Source organism: Leuresthes tenuis, unplaced genomic scaffold, assembly GCF_036924035.1.
Source record: "Leuresthes tenuis unplaced genomic scaffold, fLeuTen1.0.hap1 SCAF_10, whole genome shotgun sequence".
NCBI lineage: Eukaryota > Metazoa > Chordata > Actinopteri > Atheriniformes > Atherinopsidae > Leuresthes > Leuresthes tenuis.
In genome coordinates, this window is record NW_027325364.1 from 14113068 (window position 1) to 14128532 (window position 15465).

The 15465-nt window shown below is 40.6% G+C and overlaps 2 protein-coding genes across 6 annotated transcripts in view; both read right to left on the reverse strand.

Annotated features, from left to right (window-relative positions):
• Positions 1 to 377: 377 nt before the first annotated feature.
• LOC140316439 (uncharacterized) lies at positions 378 to 8672 on the reverse strand. The gene is made up of 15 exons (XM_072394272.1): positions 8419 to 8672; positions 7479 to 7535; positions 6945 to 7013; positions 6801 to 6851; positions 6686 to 6721; positions 6320 to 6582; positions 5415 to 5620; positions 5009 to 5070; positions 4894 to 4929; positions 4516 to 4790; positions 3611 to 3816; positions 1623 to 1884; positions 1337 to 1542; positions 1047 to 1134; positions 378 to 927 (listed from the first exon to the last, which is right to left on the reverse strand). Exons 1-15 carry the CDS (start codon positions 8486 to 8488, stop codon positions 754 to 756), a joined length of 2061 nt encoding a protein of 686 aa, XP_072250373.1. The 5' UTR covers positions 8489 to 8672; the 3' UTR covers positions 378 to 753.
• Positions 8673 to 11361: 2689 nt separating this feature from the next.
• The window catches only part of LOC140316440 (nuclear receptor ROR-alpha B-like), a 29226-nt gene continuing 25122 nt past the window's right edge, over positions 11362 to 15465 (reverse strand). For all 5 annotated transcript variants that reach the window (XM_072394274.1, XM_072394273.1, XM_072394277.1 and 2 more), the window contains 9 exons: positions 15079 to 15220; positions 14591 to 14971; positions 14392 to 14493; positions 14190 to 14311; positions 13673 to 13805; positions 13477 to 13584; positions 13268 to 13378; positions 11968 to 12077; positions 11362 to 11883 (listed from right to left, as the gene is read on the reverse strand). In XM_072394274.1, coding sequence (XP_072250375.1) covers positions 11719 to 11883; positions 11968 to 12077; positions 13268 to 13378; positions 13477 to 13584; positions 13673 to 13805; positions 14190 to 14311; positions 14392 to 14493; positions 14591 to 14971; positions 15079 to 15220 — 1374 coding nt within the window. In that variant the 3' untranslated portion in view covers positions 11362 to 11718. The remainder of the gene's footprint in view (positions 11884 to 11967; positions 12078 to 13267; positions 13379 to 13476; positions 13585 to 13672; positions 13806 to 14189; positions 14312 to 14391; positions 14494 to 14590; positions 14972 to 15078; positions 15221 to 15465) is intronic.

Sequence of the window (15465 nt, forward strand, 5' to 3'; positions counted from 1 at the left end):
TCTCCAACATACTGTTTGCATATTGAATAAATAAATAACACAAAATAATGCTATATAATAATCCTATCATCCGCATTTAGCTCTTGGCAGAAGGGGCTGTCAGAGATTTCTTCTTAGTTTCTCAGATTTGGTGAGGGTAGCAATTGTCTTAAGTTCATATTAATGAGCTCAGTGAGATATTTGAGATAAGCAGATATTTTCTGTGGCTTTGAATTTATCATGCACAAGCCATTTTATCAACACTAGTGTTCATAGAAATCTGAGCCTGTCATTGCGTCTTTGTCTTTATCTCCAACACTATCACATTTGCATCACTTCGACTGACTGCAGCAGTCACACAGCAAACCACAGAGAGGAACCATTTACAAGTGTTTTATTAGAACTGTTTGAGATATAATCACAATCATAAAAAAAAAGATACCGATCTTGTCGGTTAAGATTTCAACAGACTGTATTTAAACTCAAATATGTAAAGAGCAGATATAAAACAAAAGAAAATAGTGGTGCAGTGAGACAAGAGTATGTTTTTCAAAATGATGCGTCCAACAGTAGCATATTGTTAAACATGTAAATGGTAGCAATGGATTTGAAGTGATTCTTGGTAACCAATACTGGCAGAAGAGGAGGGAAGAATTTGGTCCACATTTTGCAAAATCTTTCCATCTTTCGGACCTTTAAGTGCATTGTGACATCACTCTTCATATGGTTACCATTTTCACTGACAGCCCAGTGCCAACAAAAGAGCATAAGGGATTAGGAAATGGGGCACTTTTTTCTCTTGGTCTTGGCTGCGTTGGCGATGGCATCCATGACGATTTTGGAGACGCACTGGGAAATCTCTTCTTGTGAGGTCATCTTGCAACAGTGGCGGACAGCTGGAGAAAAGGTCTTCTCAGATGAGCACAGGTTCTGGGATGTTTCATCGAGCTGATTTAATTGAGAGAACAAACCCACATAAAAGAAAGGAACAACTCTTAAACCTTCATTATTGCACATAAAATGATTTCAGTTTGCCTTAATTTGATGCACTTGCCTTTCTAACTCACCTTTTGCACCAAACAGTTCGTCTTGTCTTGTTCAGACAGGGGGCAGCATTGGCTCACAAAGGTCTTGAGAGGAAACCCAAGGGGGAATCTACACAGTCACATTATTACTCACGCACCCATCATTACATTTTTTTTACAGATTGTGCTCATATGTTCAGAATGTTCTATAACAACACTAAATACACTTGAAGTTAGAAGATATTTACGCACGTTCGATTGCTTCTTGACAAAATCTTTTTTTTTAAAAAAACACATCAAAGAAAAAAAAAAGAAATGCAGTACTGTCCTACCTCTTCTTGATAATATTGTGAGTGTCACATATTTTGTTAAGTGAGAGCTCCTCAGTGGCAGAAGTCATGTTATAGTGTGGGTCTGGTGAAGTTCTCTGGAAGCAGTTGTGCACACCATTTATCCCACCAGAGAAACAACAGTGCAAAGTCACTGGCACCGGCACGGAGGTCATATCGATGCAGAACTTGTGTAGCAGCTTATGCCACTTTAAGACAAAATGAGATCGGCATCAGAAATTATTCAGTGAAGCAAATCTTTATGTTTTTAGATATCTTCTTGTTTTACCTTCTGGTCAGCACAGTTGAGCACACCCTGCCTCTTTTTGCAGCACTGCTTGAATCCCTTTTCTAAACGATTAATGATCTTTAACTCACGAGCCAGATCATCAAAGCCATGTTGTGGAAGGCACTTGATATCATAGAGGGGACGAAGCTTCTGGTTGCTACACAGTGATTCAATGTTATCTGCAGTGGGTCGTCCGGGAGGAAAGTTGATCGTCATCGTCTTTCTTCTGCCTGGTCTGGGTATATACTCAGTCATCAGTTCCCTGTAATACATAATGCATTAAGTAAGGGTTCAGGCATTTATCAATTCAAGCTCCATGAATAATTCTGAATTAAGGAAGTCTGTTTTGCAACTTTAAGTCAACGTCTTATGATTAATTTCTCTGTCTGTCACTTTATTTCCTTCCTTTTAAAGTCTGAATGCGGCAGTTTGTCTTTCATAAGAGTTGCAGTTTCATTGCAGGGAGTTCCAACAAAAATATGCAAGTTAGTTGAAGTGAAAAGCTCAGTCTAGCTCTCCATTTGCACTGCATTGTGGACAATTAAATACATTTAATCAGGCTGCATAAATGACTTTCCACAGGAATAAAATATTCTAAAACACAGTTAATAGTTACATGCAGAGATGAGTTGAGCAAAGGTTACAACTCAACTGGGACATTTAATTGGAACACCATCCTTGTCCCAGCATACATGAATGGGAGGAGAATCTAATTATCAATCAAGCATTTCTATGTAATTTAGTGGACTGTGGAAAAAAAAAAAACATTTTGTGGCTTCTATGCATAGGTGATATCCCTGCACAGATATTGTCTTTAAGTTACTTGAGTGGTGCTTTTGTCTTATCATCCTGTGGTTGTAAAATCAGGATTTTATTAGAGCAGAATGGCAGTCTGGAAATGCATTAAGTGACCTCCGAGCACGTGTGGAGCACCAAGGCCCATTTCAAGCTAGTTAAGCCGTTTTGAGAAGCTTAACTTTGTACAATTTTGAACAGAGTAACATGTTTACATGCATTTTAAAAGTCCTTTTTCGGGGCTATCAAAGCCTAGTGATCTGTTTTTCAAACTTACAGGATTTTTTATAGTCTCACAGGTAAGTGAAGTGACATTCATCAACGCACCAGGCTGTTTCCCATCTGAGCTTCCAGTTAGTTTTTGATGAGTTTCACAATATTTTCTACCCGGAACCTCGTAATAAAATTCTCAAGAGGAACATATATTGCTTTGATGTTTTTTTTAAAAGGCTGAGAACCTCCATAAAACAGCTGATAATAATCATTTTCTGAAACAAGAAAAAGATTTAATCACTAACATTTTCAACTTTTCAACTTAGAATTTGCCATTTTTTCAAAACTTGCATTTAGTTGTCTTTGCCATCTCGTTTCACCTAGTTTAAATACTTTTACAACTAGATTTCGCTATGTTGCCTCTGACACACAAAATATTTAAGGAAACAGCACAATCAGTCCCAAGAATTCATAATCAGTCGAGCCCTGATTGATTTCATTTATCTACTACCTATCATCCACATACACAAGTTGATGTTAAATTGTTTTATTTGTTTTGTTTAAATTGCTGCTTTAGTTTAATCTTACCTTCATACAGCACAGATTTTAATCAATGATGTCATTCACTGATGATTCGGTAATGCCCATCAAAGGACTTGTATAGGGTTAGTTTATAACACAATGACAGAACAGTGACACTGCTTTTGTCACTGTACAAGTCTCTATGTACGTGTCCCTTACAAACTGCATTAGTTTTTACAGAACACTTGTTGGCAGGGTCAGTTTACTAATATTGGGTTTTGTCTTTTCATTTGAGTTGTTGATTATAAGAATAACAACGAGTATTGGGAGATATATTCTTTCAAGAACTTGCTTCTAAAGCAACTGTTTTCTGGGTTTCTTCCTCTTTATATCATCACAAACAGTCAACTTTAGTCAAAAGCTGTCAAAAAACACCCCTCTCAATCATTTCAACCAACCTCTTGCAGTTGTTGGGCTCAAAGATGAAGTCGGCAGCTGACGGAAGCGACGGCACAGGGAGCACCTCTGTTGGCTCGTAGTTTGGGTTTGAAGCGTCGTTATTGACACAGCTTCGTCTATCATTGCCTCTGAATTTACAGCAGTGGTAAACCACATTTTTAACCGAGGAGTCCTCCTCACAGAATAATTGAAATGACAGCTCCCACTGAAGTAAGTATAGAAAAAAACAAAACAGCATCACTGTTAGGGTGGATGAATTAAATGCTCCAATTGTGGCGTGAGGCCTGCATGTCGAAGGGAACAGACCAGCTTCAATTATGTTGTTAAAAGATACATTTTAACCCAAGCTACAAATGCTTTTTATTTAACACTGCATGGCTGCTTCACCTATTCCCTGAAATACTTTTTGCACAGGGATGTTTCTTGCTCTCTGCGATCTTAACCGCTGCTCATCCTAGAGTCTGTCTGTTCTGTCTGGCTTATTTACTTAAAACACTCAAAGCCCTTTAACTTTGTCAGAAAAATGCAGGCAACAACAACGGTTCATGCTCTGTTTATATTCAGAGTAATTCTGCTGGCTGCATTCCAGCCTCTAGGAATCTGTAATGATAAAAAAACATGGTGGCTAATAATAATAATAACATCAAAACCTATGAATGCCTTTTTCAGTCTGTAAGTTCAGTGTCATTTTTACATGAAACATTAGTTTGGGAGGTCGTGTGTCAAGACTTGTCTGTACAGTTCTGAAAAGCCAAAACTTCAGCAGCAAAATGGGAAAAAAACACAAAACCACGAGATTAACAATTATGTCAACATCACACAGGATACATTATATCATTTTACACTGACGCATTGTTAAAAAAAACTACTGAATCGACTAAAATAACTGTTGCAAAAAACTTACGGCCTGAGTGGCGCAACACAGCTTCACATCCGTCTCCAACGTCTGGTTCTCTTTGCAGCATGTGCTAAACCAGGCCTCTGCATTGTTCACAGCAGCAGCCATTCGCTTATTCTTGCCAAAACCAGAGTCCGGAAAGTAAGAGCTTGGGTAGCGCGGGCGATGGTCTCCATGGAGACAGATGGCTTGGATATTGTCAGATGTCGGTTGGCTGAGGGGAAACTGAACAGGGTACTCCTGAAAGCCACCGAAAGAACGGGGTCCAATACGAGGTCGACCTTTGAGGAAACGACGGGAGTCAGACTGTGTACGGATACGTTTGTAGTTGGAGGTGGTGCAGATGTGAATTTTACAAAAGAGGAGAGAAAAGAAGATACATACTTCCTCTTGGTGTCAAGACTCCTGATACGGATTCCCCTGATGGAACAAAACATTTAAGAAAATGTGCTTGCTTTAATGTTGCCTATAGACATGGATGGATGTGTGGGTGAATTACCTCCCATAAAATGTTCTGGTGGATACACGATCTCCTGCTGCATGGGGAACTTTACCCAAATCCTTAAAAAACAGAGGAGACAAGAAAATAGACTTCTTGTTTTACTTTTGTAAAAGGTAAGATAGTTCATAAAACAGCTTTGCACATTAGTCTTCAGCAAATGCAGTAAAACAAGAAAAAATCAATCAGAGGAATTTAATCACTTACAATTTCTAAAAGAACAAACTTTTCAATTTACGTAGTTTTTCCTGTTTCTTAAAAATAAAGAGTATTGGGAGATATATTCTTTCAAGAACTTGCTTCTAAAGCAACGGTTTTCTGGGTTTCTTCCTCTTTATATCATCACAAACATTCAGCTTTCGTCAAAAGCTGTCAAAAAACACCCCTCTCAATCATTTCAACCAACCTCCGGCAGTTGTTGGGCTCAAAGATGAAGTCGGCAGCTGACGGAAGCGACGGCACTGGGAACACCTCTGTTGGCTCATAGTTTGGGTTTGAAGCATCGTCATTGAAACAGCTTAGTCTATCATTGCCTCTGCGCTTACAGCAGTGGTAAAGCCGATCTTTCACCGAGGAGTCCTCCTCACAGAATAATTGAACTGACAGCTCCCACTGGAGTAAGTATAGAAAAAATACAGCAGCACTGTTAGGGTGGATGAATTAAATGCTCCAATTGTGGCGTGAGGCCTGCATGTCTGACCCTGCGTGTCGAAGGAAACAGACCAGCTTCAATTATGTTGTTAAAAGACACATTTTAACCCAAGCTACAAACAAACAGAAATGCTTTTTATTTAACACTGAATGGCTGCTTCACCTATTCCCTGAAATATTTTTGTACAGGGATGTTTCTTGCCCTCTGCGATCTTAACCGCTGCTCATCCCAAAGTCTGTCTGTTCTGTCTGGCTTATTTACTTAAAACACTCAAAGCCCTTCAACTTTGTCAGAAAAATGCAGGCAACAACAACGGTTCATGCTCTGTTTATATTCAGAGTAATTCTGCTGGCTGCATTCCAGCCTCTAGGAATCTAAAGTTAATAATAATAATAACATCAAAACCTGTAAACGCCTTTTTCCATCTGTAAGTTCAGTGTCATTTTTACATGAAACATTAGTTTGGGAGGTCGTGTGTCAAGACTTGTCTGTACAGTTCTGAAAAGCCAAAACTTCAGCAGCAAAATGGGAAAAAAACACAAAACCACGAGATTAACAATTATGTCAACATCACACAGGATACATTATATCATTTTACACTGACGCATTGTTAAAAAAAACTGCTGAATCGACTAAAATAACTGTTGCAAAAAACTTACGGCCTGAGTGGCGCAACACAGCTTCACATCTGTCTCCAACGTCTGGCTCTCTTTGCAGCATGTGCTAAACCAGGCCTCTGCATTGTTCACAGCAGCAGCCATTCGCCTATTCTTGCCAAAACCAGAGCCCGGAAAGTAAGAGCTTGGGTAGCGCGGGCGACGGTCTCCATGGAGACATATGGCTTCGATATTGTCAGGTGTCGGTCGGCTGAGGGGAAATTGAACAGGGTACTCCTGAAAGCCACCGAAAGAACGGGGTCGACCTTTGAGGAAACGACGGGAGTCAGACTGTGTACGGATACGTTTGTAGTTGGAGGTGGTGCAGATGTGAATTTTACAAAAGAGGAGAGAAAAGAAGATACATACTTCCTCTTGGTGTCAAGACTCCTGATACGGATTCCCCTGTTGGAACAAAACATTTAAGAAAATGTGCTTGCTTTAATGTTGCCTATAGACATGGATGGATGGGTGGGTGAATTACCTCCCATAAAAAGTTCTGGTGGATACACGATCTCCTGCTGCATGGGGAACTCTGTAAAAACAAGAATTATTAAAAGAATAGATGTTTTTATTACTATTTCAGTACAAACACAGTCATAACAAAGGGCAAGAAGATCAACAGTACCTTTTGGATCAAGCAAATCTAACCAGTCTACCTCTTTCTGTGGCATAAACGATTCTGGTTCTTCCCCCCCTGAAACGCACAGTGTGATTTGAAAATGGATCATTTTCAAGAGTTCCCACACAGTAAAACACAAAGAAGAAAGTTAAACTGCATTCATACCTGACCTAGATAAGTAAGGAACGAGGCTTGCACATGTGTAGTATGCAAAACCATAAGAATCTCAAACCTTAAACTCAGAGAAGTACTTCAGTGAATTCGAACTCTCAAGAGATAAGAAAAACATGACAATGTTTATCTTTTCCAACTTTGGAAAGGTTCCTCCAGCACACAGGTGTTTTCACAGATTAAATAGGGCTCCTCCTGCCAAAAAAAGCGAACCTAACAATGTCTCAGACTTAAGTCTTGACCCTTTAAAGGCCTCTTGAAGTGGTGAAAGCTGACTGGATGCTGCTCAAAGGCTTAAATTGGTCCTTGTGGAGCTACTGCACTAATATGAATGCACACACACACATACACACACACAGAGACACATACCTTGAATAAGCTTGTCAAGGTCGAAGGTGACCTCATGCTGCTCTAACATGTCCTCATCTGGCAAGTTGAACATAGAGAGGGACAAAGGTATGAAACTTGTGACCATATTTGATGTGTGAGACTGAGAGCTGCCAGCAATCAAAGAAATATAAGAAACTGAAAGGACACTACGATGCAAAGCTCTCAACGACAGTTAGATTGAAAGCTTGGAAAGTGTTGCCAGAAAACATATAGATAGTGGGAGAGAAAGAAAGAAATGAAGAAGAGTTTTCCTCTAGTTCTAATCTTGCGCTTTTATTCTGGTTTTAACTGACTTTTATTCATTTATCAATTTGTTTGTTGTCTTAATGCTTTATTAACTAGCGTGTTTGTTTACTTAGTTTCCTTTTTTACAGCTCTTTGGCTCCTATAAAAGACCATTCCTCAGAACTCAATCCCATGGCATTACAGATCAGGTAAATGAATGTCCACTGCTCGTTTTTATTGTTTACTTTATTTGCAGTTGCACTCTGTAAAGCACTTTGTGCTGCATTCAGTTTACGTGAAAAGTGCTGCACAGATGGAGTCTCAGTGACTGACTGAATTCACCAAGGTTAAGTAACTGTTCTGTTACAGTTGCAGGTGGTGAATGTGGTTCCATTTTTGTTACTTGCGTGGAAAATCTTATTCTAAAAGCAGGCCAATTTAATAACAACAACCAAAAAAAATCAGATAGAACCCCTCAGAAGTCCAGTGAAGTAAAAAAAAAAATCCATTTCACATCCCAACAGAGGAGATAAAACACTAAATCTCTGCATGTAGATAAAAGTCTTTTTCTGCAGGGTCAACGCGAAAAAAAACGACCACTTCACAGCAGTTGCGACGAACAAACATGCAAGAAGCAAGAGCAAACAGCAATTTCATGCGTCTGACAACAAAAAGCAGACACAACTGTTCTGACCTTTGGATGCGGAGCTCAGAAAAACCAACACAAATACGGTGGAGTAGCGCAGCGCCCAGGATGAGTCCATTTTGTTGTTCTGCCTGCTCTGCTGCGTGCAGCTGAACGTACTGGCGCACTTAACAGATCAAGTGCCGCCCAGGAAAACACGCTCAGCGGGTCAGCTCTCAGACCGGCCCGTCCATTGGCTCAGACACGAGCAACTGTGCTGTCTATCTGAGAGCTGAATCCAGCTGCCGGGCAAACTATTTACGGCTGTTGTGGGATTCGAGAAAGATGAGGCGGAGTGTGGAAAAGGGAGGAGGGAAGGAAGTTTTTCAACATGACTCAGAGATCCGTTCTTACCCTGAACTATGTTCGAGCCCGTCTCATGTGGGCTTCTTTCCAGCCTGTGATCCTGAGCGACTGTACGGGCATGACTCTCGTTTGGATTCGCTGATGGATAGCTTTAAACTTTTAACTTGTCACGCATCTCTTTATGTACACACCTTTATATATCACACTTTAAAACGCCATCACAGAAAAGGTTTCATACTGTTTCAAATCGACACGCCTTGGAATGCTTATTGGATTTTCCTCTTTGAAAGCAATATCCAATAAAATATTTATTTTAAAAAAAAATCACACTTTTGTTTAGTTAACCTGAGGGAGCTTCTACTTAACAAATAGCTGCCACTATCTATCTATCTATCTATCTATCTATCTATCTATCTATCTATCTATCTATCTATCTATCTATCTATCTATCTATCTATCTATCTATCTATCTATCTATCTATCTATCTATCTATCTATCTATCTATCTATCTATCTATCTATCTATCTATATGAATCCAAATTGATCTCAAGTCCTTATAAGGCAGTATTGGCAGCATATGGCAGCATTTGGGGCTTAGCGTTGCAGACCTGGGAGATTGCTTTTAAAAAAAAAAACAGTTGTAACAATCAAAGCATGCAGATCTTGGTTACTGTGGAGGTTCATGATCCAACAAGATTCCAGATGTTCATACCAACAGACTCTCTGCACACTCCGTTATTTGATATAATTATATCATATTTGATAATACGATTTCTATTGCACAAAAGAAAATATCCCTCTTCACGTCTTTACCAATGATCAGGCTTATTATTCCCTGCCTTTGAAAATGATGCACAGATGATGGGAAACCGACCCTTCTGTGCGTGTGTTTCTTAGCTTTCTTTTTTTCTCCTGTGAGAGTTTGTATTTGTTAAGTTTATTTGTTTGTCCTTAATTTGTTAGTTGAATTTAATTCATCTTTGGAGGCTGGAGGGAGGTTAGAAGGGTTGCCAAACAAGCTGGACTGTGTTTGTTATTTATCATTTCTTCATTTTGTGAGCGTTATACAGCCTTGAATTCTTGAGTTTAACTCAAGTGGTCGTCGTGACCCTTTAAGCAACTTCTCCCACCAAAAGACAAGTCAGATCAGAGAAAAACCTCCCTTTTTCAGTTGTCTGCCGTAGTTTAAGGAGTTTCCACTGTTTGCTCTCTGTAGGTTTAAACTGGGAGGATTCTTCTGCCGCTCTGCTCCCAGCTCTTCCCCATCTCATCGCACATCAGCATCAAAAATTTGTCTGGGTGATGGCGTGTCGGGAGTCCAAAAGCAGTGCACATGTTATGTGTTCACATTCCTCTAAAAGATTAGAGAGTAAAAACAAAATGACAAACAACTTTAGGACGATGTGAGGAGCACTCGCTCTTGTACTCTGGTGGAAAAATTGAAGGACGTTTGAGTGTTTTTGTCTGCTGCTTAGCAGCAAACAGTTCCTCGGCTGAATCATGGCTGTGTTGGTTTAATGTCTGACGGACATCTGTGAAGGAATGTATTCACCATGTCCAACTGACTTAAAACCATCTAATTTTGCCCGGTGACAACTTTCCACTCATTTAACTACAATGACTCACAATATGCGTCAAAGAGGTTCACTTTTCCAGGAAAAAAATAATGATTTAAAGCTTCAAATAAACTATTCTTGTTGTGTTCCAAAAGTTTTATCATAACAAAACTGGATCATTTTTCGAGCTTGTCTCAGTCTTGTTCAACAGTTTATATTACCCACACACACACACACACACACACACACAAACAGTCAGATAACATCACCAGATCTGTTTGGTGTCACAGCCTCGGGAGTTTATTAGAAGGTTTACATGGAAATCCGTTCAATTCCAGTCACAGAGGGGACTACATCTGAACATACAGTATTTAATGCTGAACCCTCTCCACTTCTTAGTTATAACATATAAAGGGAAAACAAAAAAAAAAAGTTAAGAGGGAGAGAAAGGAAATGTTAGCACACAGAAGAGCTGCATGAGCAGAATTGAACTTTTACATTTAATGCGACATTCCTTCAAAGCTCAAAAGACACAAATATCTTTGTGGCTTGATCTAAACAAAGGGGAAATAGTTCAGTGGTGCCAATCCCTGTTTGATTTATTGCTCAATCTGTGACATCAGCCTGAGGAGAAACACTTTTCTACAGACACGTAGATACAAAGAGGCAGTTTAGTTGTACATGACTTTTTGAGGTTGCCAAAGTGCAGCTAATATCTTTAAAGAAATAATAACTGAGTGGAAGCAGGGGGAGGATCTCAAATACCAGCTCAACGGGACAGCGCATTAACACAGAAGCGTTGTATGAACTTAGCCATACTACGAATATGAAATGAAAACGAGGAGTCAGCAGAGAAGTGGAGTGTATAAAGTTATTTTCATTGCAAAACAGGGCCAGTCAGACATCATACTGAAACTCTTTTTCCCACCTGTTGTTGTTATTGCTGTATTTTTCTCTGTCTTCACTTTCTGTTTTGCAGAGAAACAACCACCGTCAATACAGGCTTGCATCCACAAAGTGCATCGCCAGAACCTTTTAAGACACATTTTAATTTAAGTTTAATCCGCTCTGGAGTAAGATTTGAGGGGACAGCGCCATTAAAATGCCAGTTGTCAGTGACCAGCATCCCACCTCTTTGAATCTATGCGTAACCACACTGTGACACACAGTTGCTACAAATGGACAGAATCACAACAGCACATCCTGAGAGAAAATGAATGCTGTACTCACACAGAACACATCAAATGCAAATGTTTCCGTGGAATAATCAAAATAATTTCAAGCTATCAAAATATTCAAATTCATGTTTGATATAAGCTACAAAAAATGAGCTCAGCTGGAACTCATGTAGTACTCAATACACTATGATTACTGTGCTTTTCTTATTTTAATTAGAAAAATAGACGTGTTTTGTGAATGCTTCTTATTGCATCTGTAGTTGAATCGTCAGTGAGTGGTCCCTGGCAGCAGCTCTGCCTCAGACGCAAACAGCTCCTTGTAGAGTGGAGGAAACAGAGAGTGAGCAGTGAGCGGGTACCGCTGATTGAACCAGCGCAGCTTCTCCATGTGCAGACTGCACAGCAAACGCAACACCGCCATCTGCTGGTACAGCTGTGAGGCAGACACAAAGGCAGTTTTAGAAGTCTGAGCGAGGACAGAGTGCAGAGATTATCTTCCAGATAGGTGAAAACGTACCTTATGCATCAGACCTTCCTGGTTGTCTCGGTGCAGAATGTGTGTAAGCCCCAGCTCAACACTTCTTTGCACTCGCTGAACTCTGCCTCTCTCTTCCAGACATGGACGATCTGCGCAGAAAGACACATTTTAAAAAGTGGTTTTTATTTGGAAGTATTTGCCAGATGCAGTGATCTGAACAGTTGCCCTGTGAGAAGAAGAAGGATGTGGATTTGAAAGAGTTTTATTGTCCTCTGTGTCCCTTTATGCACGCTCATTAGTCAAAAGTTCAAGTGAAAGTGTGTATTAATTGTCTTTATTAACCCTGAGATGGACCCGTGACCCATCCAGGGTTTGCCTTGCCTCTCGCCAAACGTTAGTTAGAATTTATTTCAACCCCTTGACATGAAAAGCAGGTACATCTAATGAATGAATGGAAACTGTAGCAAAAAGTTTAATCATGGTACCTATGTGTGAACAATCCTCATTTGTTCTGTTATTTGTTTAAGAGGTCATATCGTGCTTTTTAGGTTTTTCTTCTTTCCAAATGTGAGTCATAGAACTTTTCTTGCATGAGAAAACTCAAAGTCTGTTTATATCTCCTACAGAAAACACCTGAACTATCTGAAATGCCTCGTTTTTAATCCAGGCTCACCGTCTCTAATTTCTCCATATCACATGTGCATAATGTCTGCCTCGTTAGTAGCATTACAAAGCTAAAACTAAGTCTCATCATTTGGGAAGGACGCTTTGTAGAGACGGGAACTAAGAACATAAGGTGTCATACAGAAGGTACATACAGAGAGGCACAGCAAAAATGTACAGCATTAGAAAATTATAATTTAAGAACATTCAATTTATTCTGCTAGACTCCAAGAGTAGAATTATGACCTTGTAGATCAATGTACTACAGTCGCTTTAATGTCACCTAACAGCCAGCAGGTGGCGGAGAAGCTACCGTAGTTTGTGGATGAAAAAAGAAAAGATGGAATGAAGGAAACCACAAGCAAAATGTGATAACGTATAGATTTCCAGATGAAAATATATCTGTCAGCTAAAATTAGGTGTGAGTGTGAGGAAGCTTTTCTGGCTGATTAAGTAGATTCAGCCATAAAGGATCATCAATGTAAATCTAAATGGATCTTCTAGATGAATCTTGGAAAAATAGCAAAGAAAACTCTACTTCTGTAGAGTAAATGAAATTAAATATTGTGATAAATGCCACAACTGCAAATAAATGTCCTTCCTCCACTTTTTGCTATTTTCCTAAACCCAAGAGCAAACTGAAACGTGAGTGGGAGGAAGCCTGAGTTTATCTTACCTGCGTTGATTAACACCAAAGCACTGAAGAGAGCGATCTGCTGCTCTGTGAGCTTTAGAGCACACATGCCATGTGCAAAGTCGAACACTGCTGCGATTAAATCACTGCATGCTGCGAAAAAAAGAGAGCACAGAGCCCCGATAAGTCACCATAAACATCGACTCGGGTCATTTCACAAATGCTTTCAGACCCTTTGGTGAAATCCTCACCCAAAGACTTGAAGACTTCAGTTCCAGCAAATTTCCCATCAAAGAGCACAGTGTTGTTCTCTGTGTTAAAGAAGCGACTCATCCTGACCAGAACAACCTCCATGGAGCCTGGAGGAAAGAGACAGCAAAGGAAGAGAGTAAGAACAAATCCCATTATCACCATTAAAGATAATCTTGAACGTGAGTGGAAACTCACCGGCCTTTAAGAGGGCAATTTGGTCGTTCTGGTTGAGCACACGAAAACCGGGGATGTGTTTCGCAAACTCCACCACATACTGTACAGCATCGGTCAGTCGGATGGCACAGTGCTGCCACATCTCATCCACTGTCTGGAAAATAGAGTGGAGAACAAACACATGAAGTCATAGACGTCCTTCTGGAACATAAAATTCAGAATAAACTCTTTAATATTTCACCCATTTCACACAAACCACACTGTCCCAACAATTGAAACTACTGCTCAAGTTTATGCATTTTATCACATCATCTAACTAACCCCCCACCACCATTTGATCTCTCTGGTGATCAAAGAGAGAGTAGGAGGGGGAAATTGATAAAAATAAGTTTTCTCAGTTTTCTGTTTGATTCATCAGACAAAAGCAACATCTAGACATGTGAAAAGGCATGTTTTGTTTTGAGGCAGTCTGAATCATGCGAGAGGAAGCCTGGGAAATAAAAATTGGTGGAGGAAACAGAAATCAAGGCTGTAATACTTTGCTCTGGTAGGCTTGGATCTCCTCTCTGCTGAACAGTTTCCATTTGAGAGCTTGAAGCTCCTCCAGTCTGTACTGGCTGGTCTCTCTGTGGGAGCGCACGATGCTGGCACACAGCTCCTCTGAGGATAAGCAAAGGGACTCGTAAATACAGCAGTCATAATTAAAAGACACCTTTCACCCCACTGTGCAGACTGCTCACCTATGTTTCGCAGAGACAGAGGATAGAGGCTGTACGGATCCTCCAGAGGGCTGTAGGGATGAATCGCCATCAGATCATGAGATTGCTGCCTGGAGTCAAACCCTGTAACACAGAAAAGTGAATAGAAATATAAGGAACAAGCAGAATAGGATGAGGAAACGTGCGTAAGGTGAAGTGCGCTCCCACTTTAGTGCCTTACCTCTTACATCAGGGTGTCCGGCGTTGTCCCCCCTCCCTTGGGATCTTGATGTGGGAGAGACCTCGGAGCCTCTGTAAATCATTCCAGACACCTGTGATTCGTTAGGGGAGCACACAAGGTAAGAGTGAACATCAGCAGCATAGGGCAGCAGCTCGGTGTCTCCAGCGTAGGAGTAGGCTGTGGCCATGGGCTGAAGAAGCTGGGGGGAGCGGTCTTGACGGTTCTTGGTGGGATAAGACAACACAACGTGAGTGTCTCCCTGAAGCTGCTGTTGTTGCTGCTGCTGTTGCTGCTGCTGCTGCTGCTGCTGCTGTCGGTGCCTCTCCACCTCAGCGATCAGAGAGTCGCGCTGACGTTTGGACATCCGGCCAAACTTCACAGCTGGTGAGAGTAAAAAAAATAAATTTAAAATCGACACAAAAACAGGTAATTGATGATGGATCATGAAGGATCAAGGGTGACAGTGGTGAAGATCTGTCCTGCCTCACCATCTCTGCTCATGCCCTGAGCCAAACACTTCTGCAGTCGACAGTGCTGGCAGCGGTTGCGGCTGGCTCGGTCGATCTGACAGTTACTTTGCCTGGAGCAGGAGTATGATACGGTGGGCAGCTGGCTGCGCCGGAAAAATCCCTGAGGGGTGGGTTCACAGAGCAGAACACAAGCTATTGAACAGGGAACAATTAAATTGAACACAAACTATACACAAAAGCCTGGGATTGCTGATGATTTGAAAATGATCTTTTAATTTGTGTCGAAGATGTGTAATGAGCCGGGGAGTTTGAAGATGAAATGCTCTCTGTTGGCATGCTGTTTGACAGAAGGTACTTTCATCATGTATTTACGATTCCTGCGTGGAACATGTAGTATGAAGATTC

What these genes read in the sequence shown, in the direction of transcription:
- LOC140316439 (XM_072394272.1), bottom strand. Translation starts at nt 8,488, where the DNA reads ATGGACTCATCCTGGGCGCTGCGCTACTCCACCGTATTTGTGTTGGTT. An exon ending in CCTTGACAAGCTTATTCAAG is followed by an intron (nt 7,014 to 7,478) that starts GTATGTGTCTCT and finishes TGTGCGTTTCAG; the next exon opens with GGGGGGAAGAACCAGAATCG. An exon ending in GAGCCCAACAACTGCAAGAG is followed by an intron (nt 1,885 to 3,610) that starts GTTGGTTGAAAT and finishes TATGTATTACAG; the next exon opens with GGAACTGATGACTGAGTATA.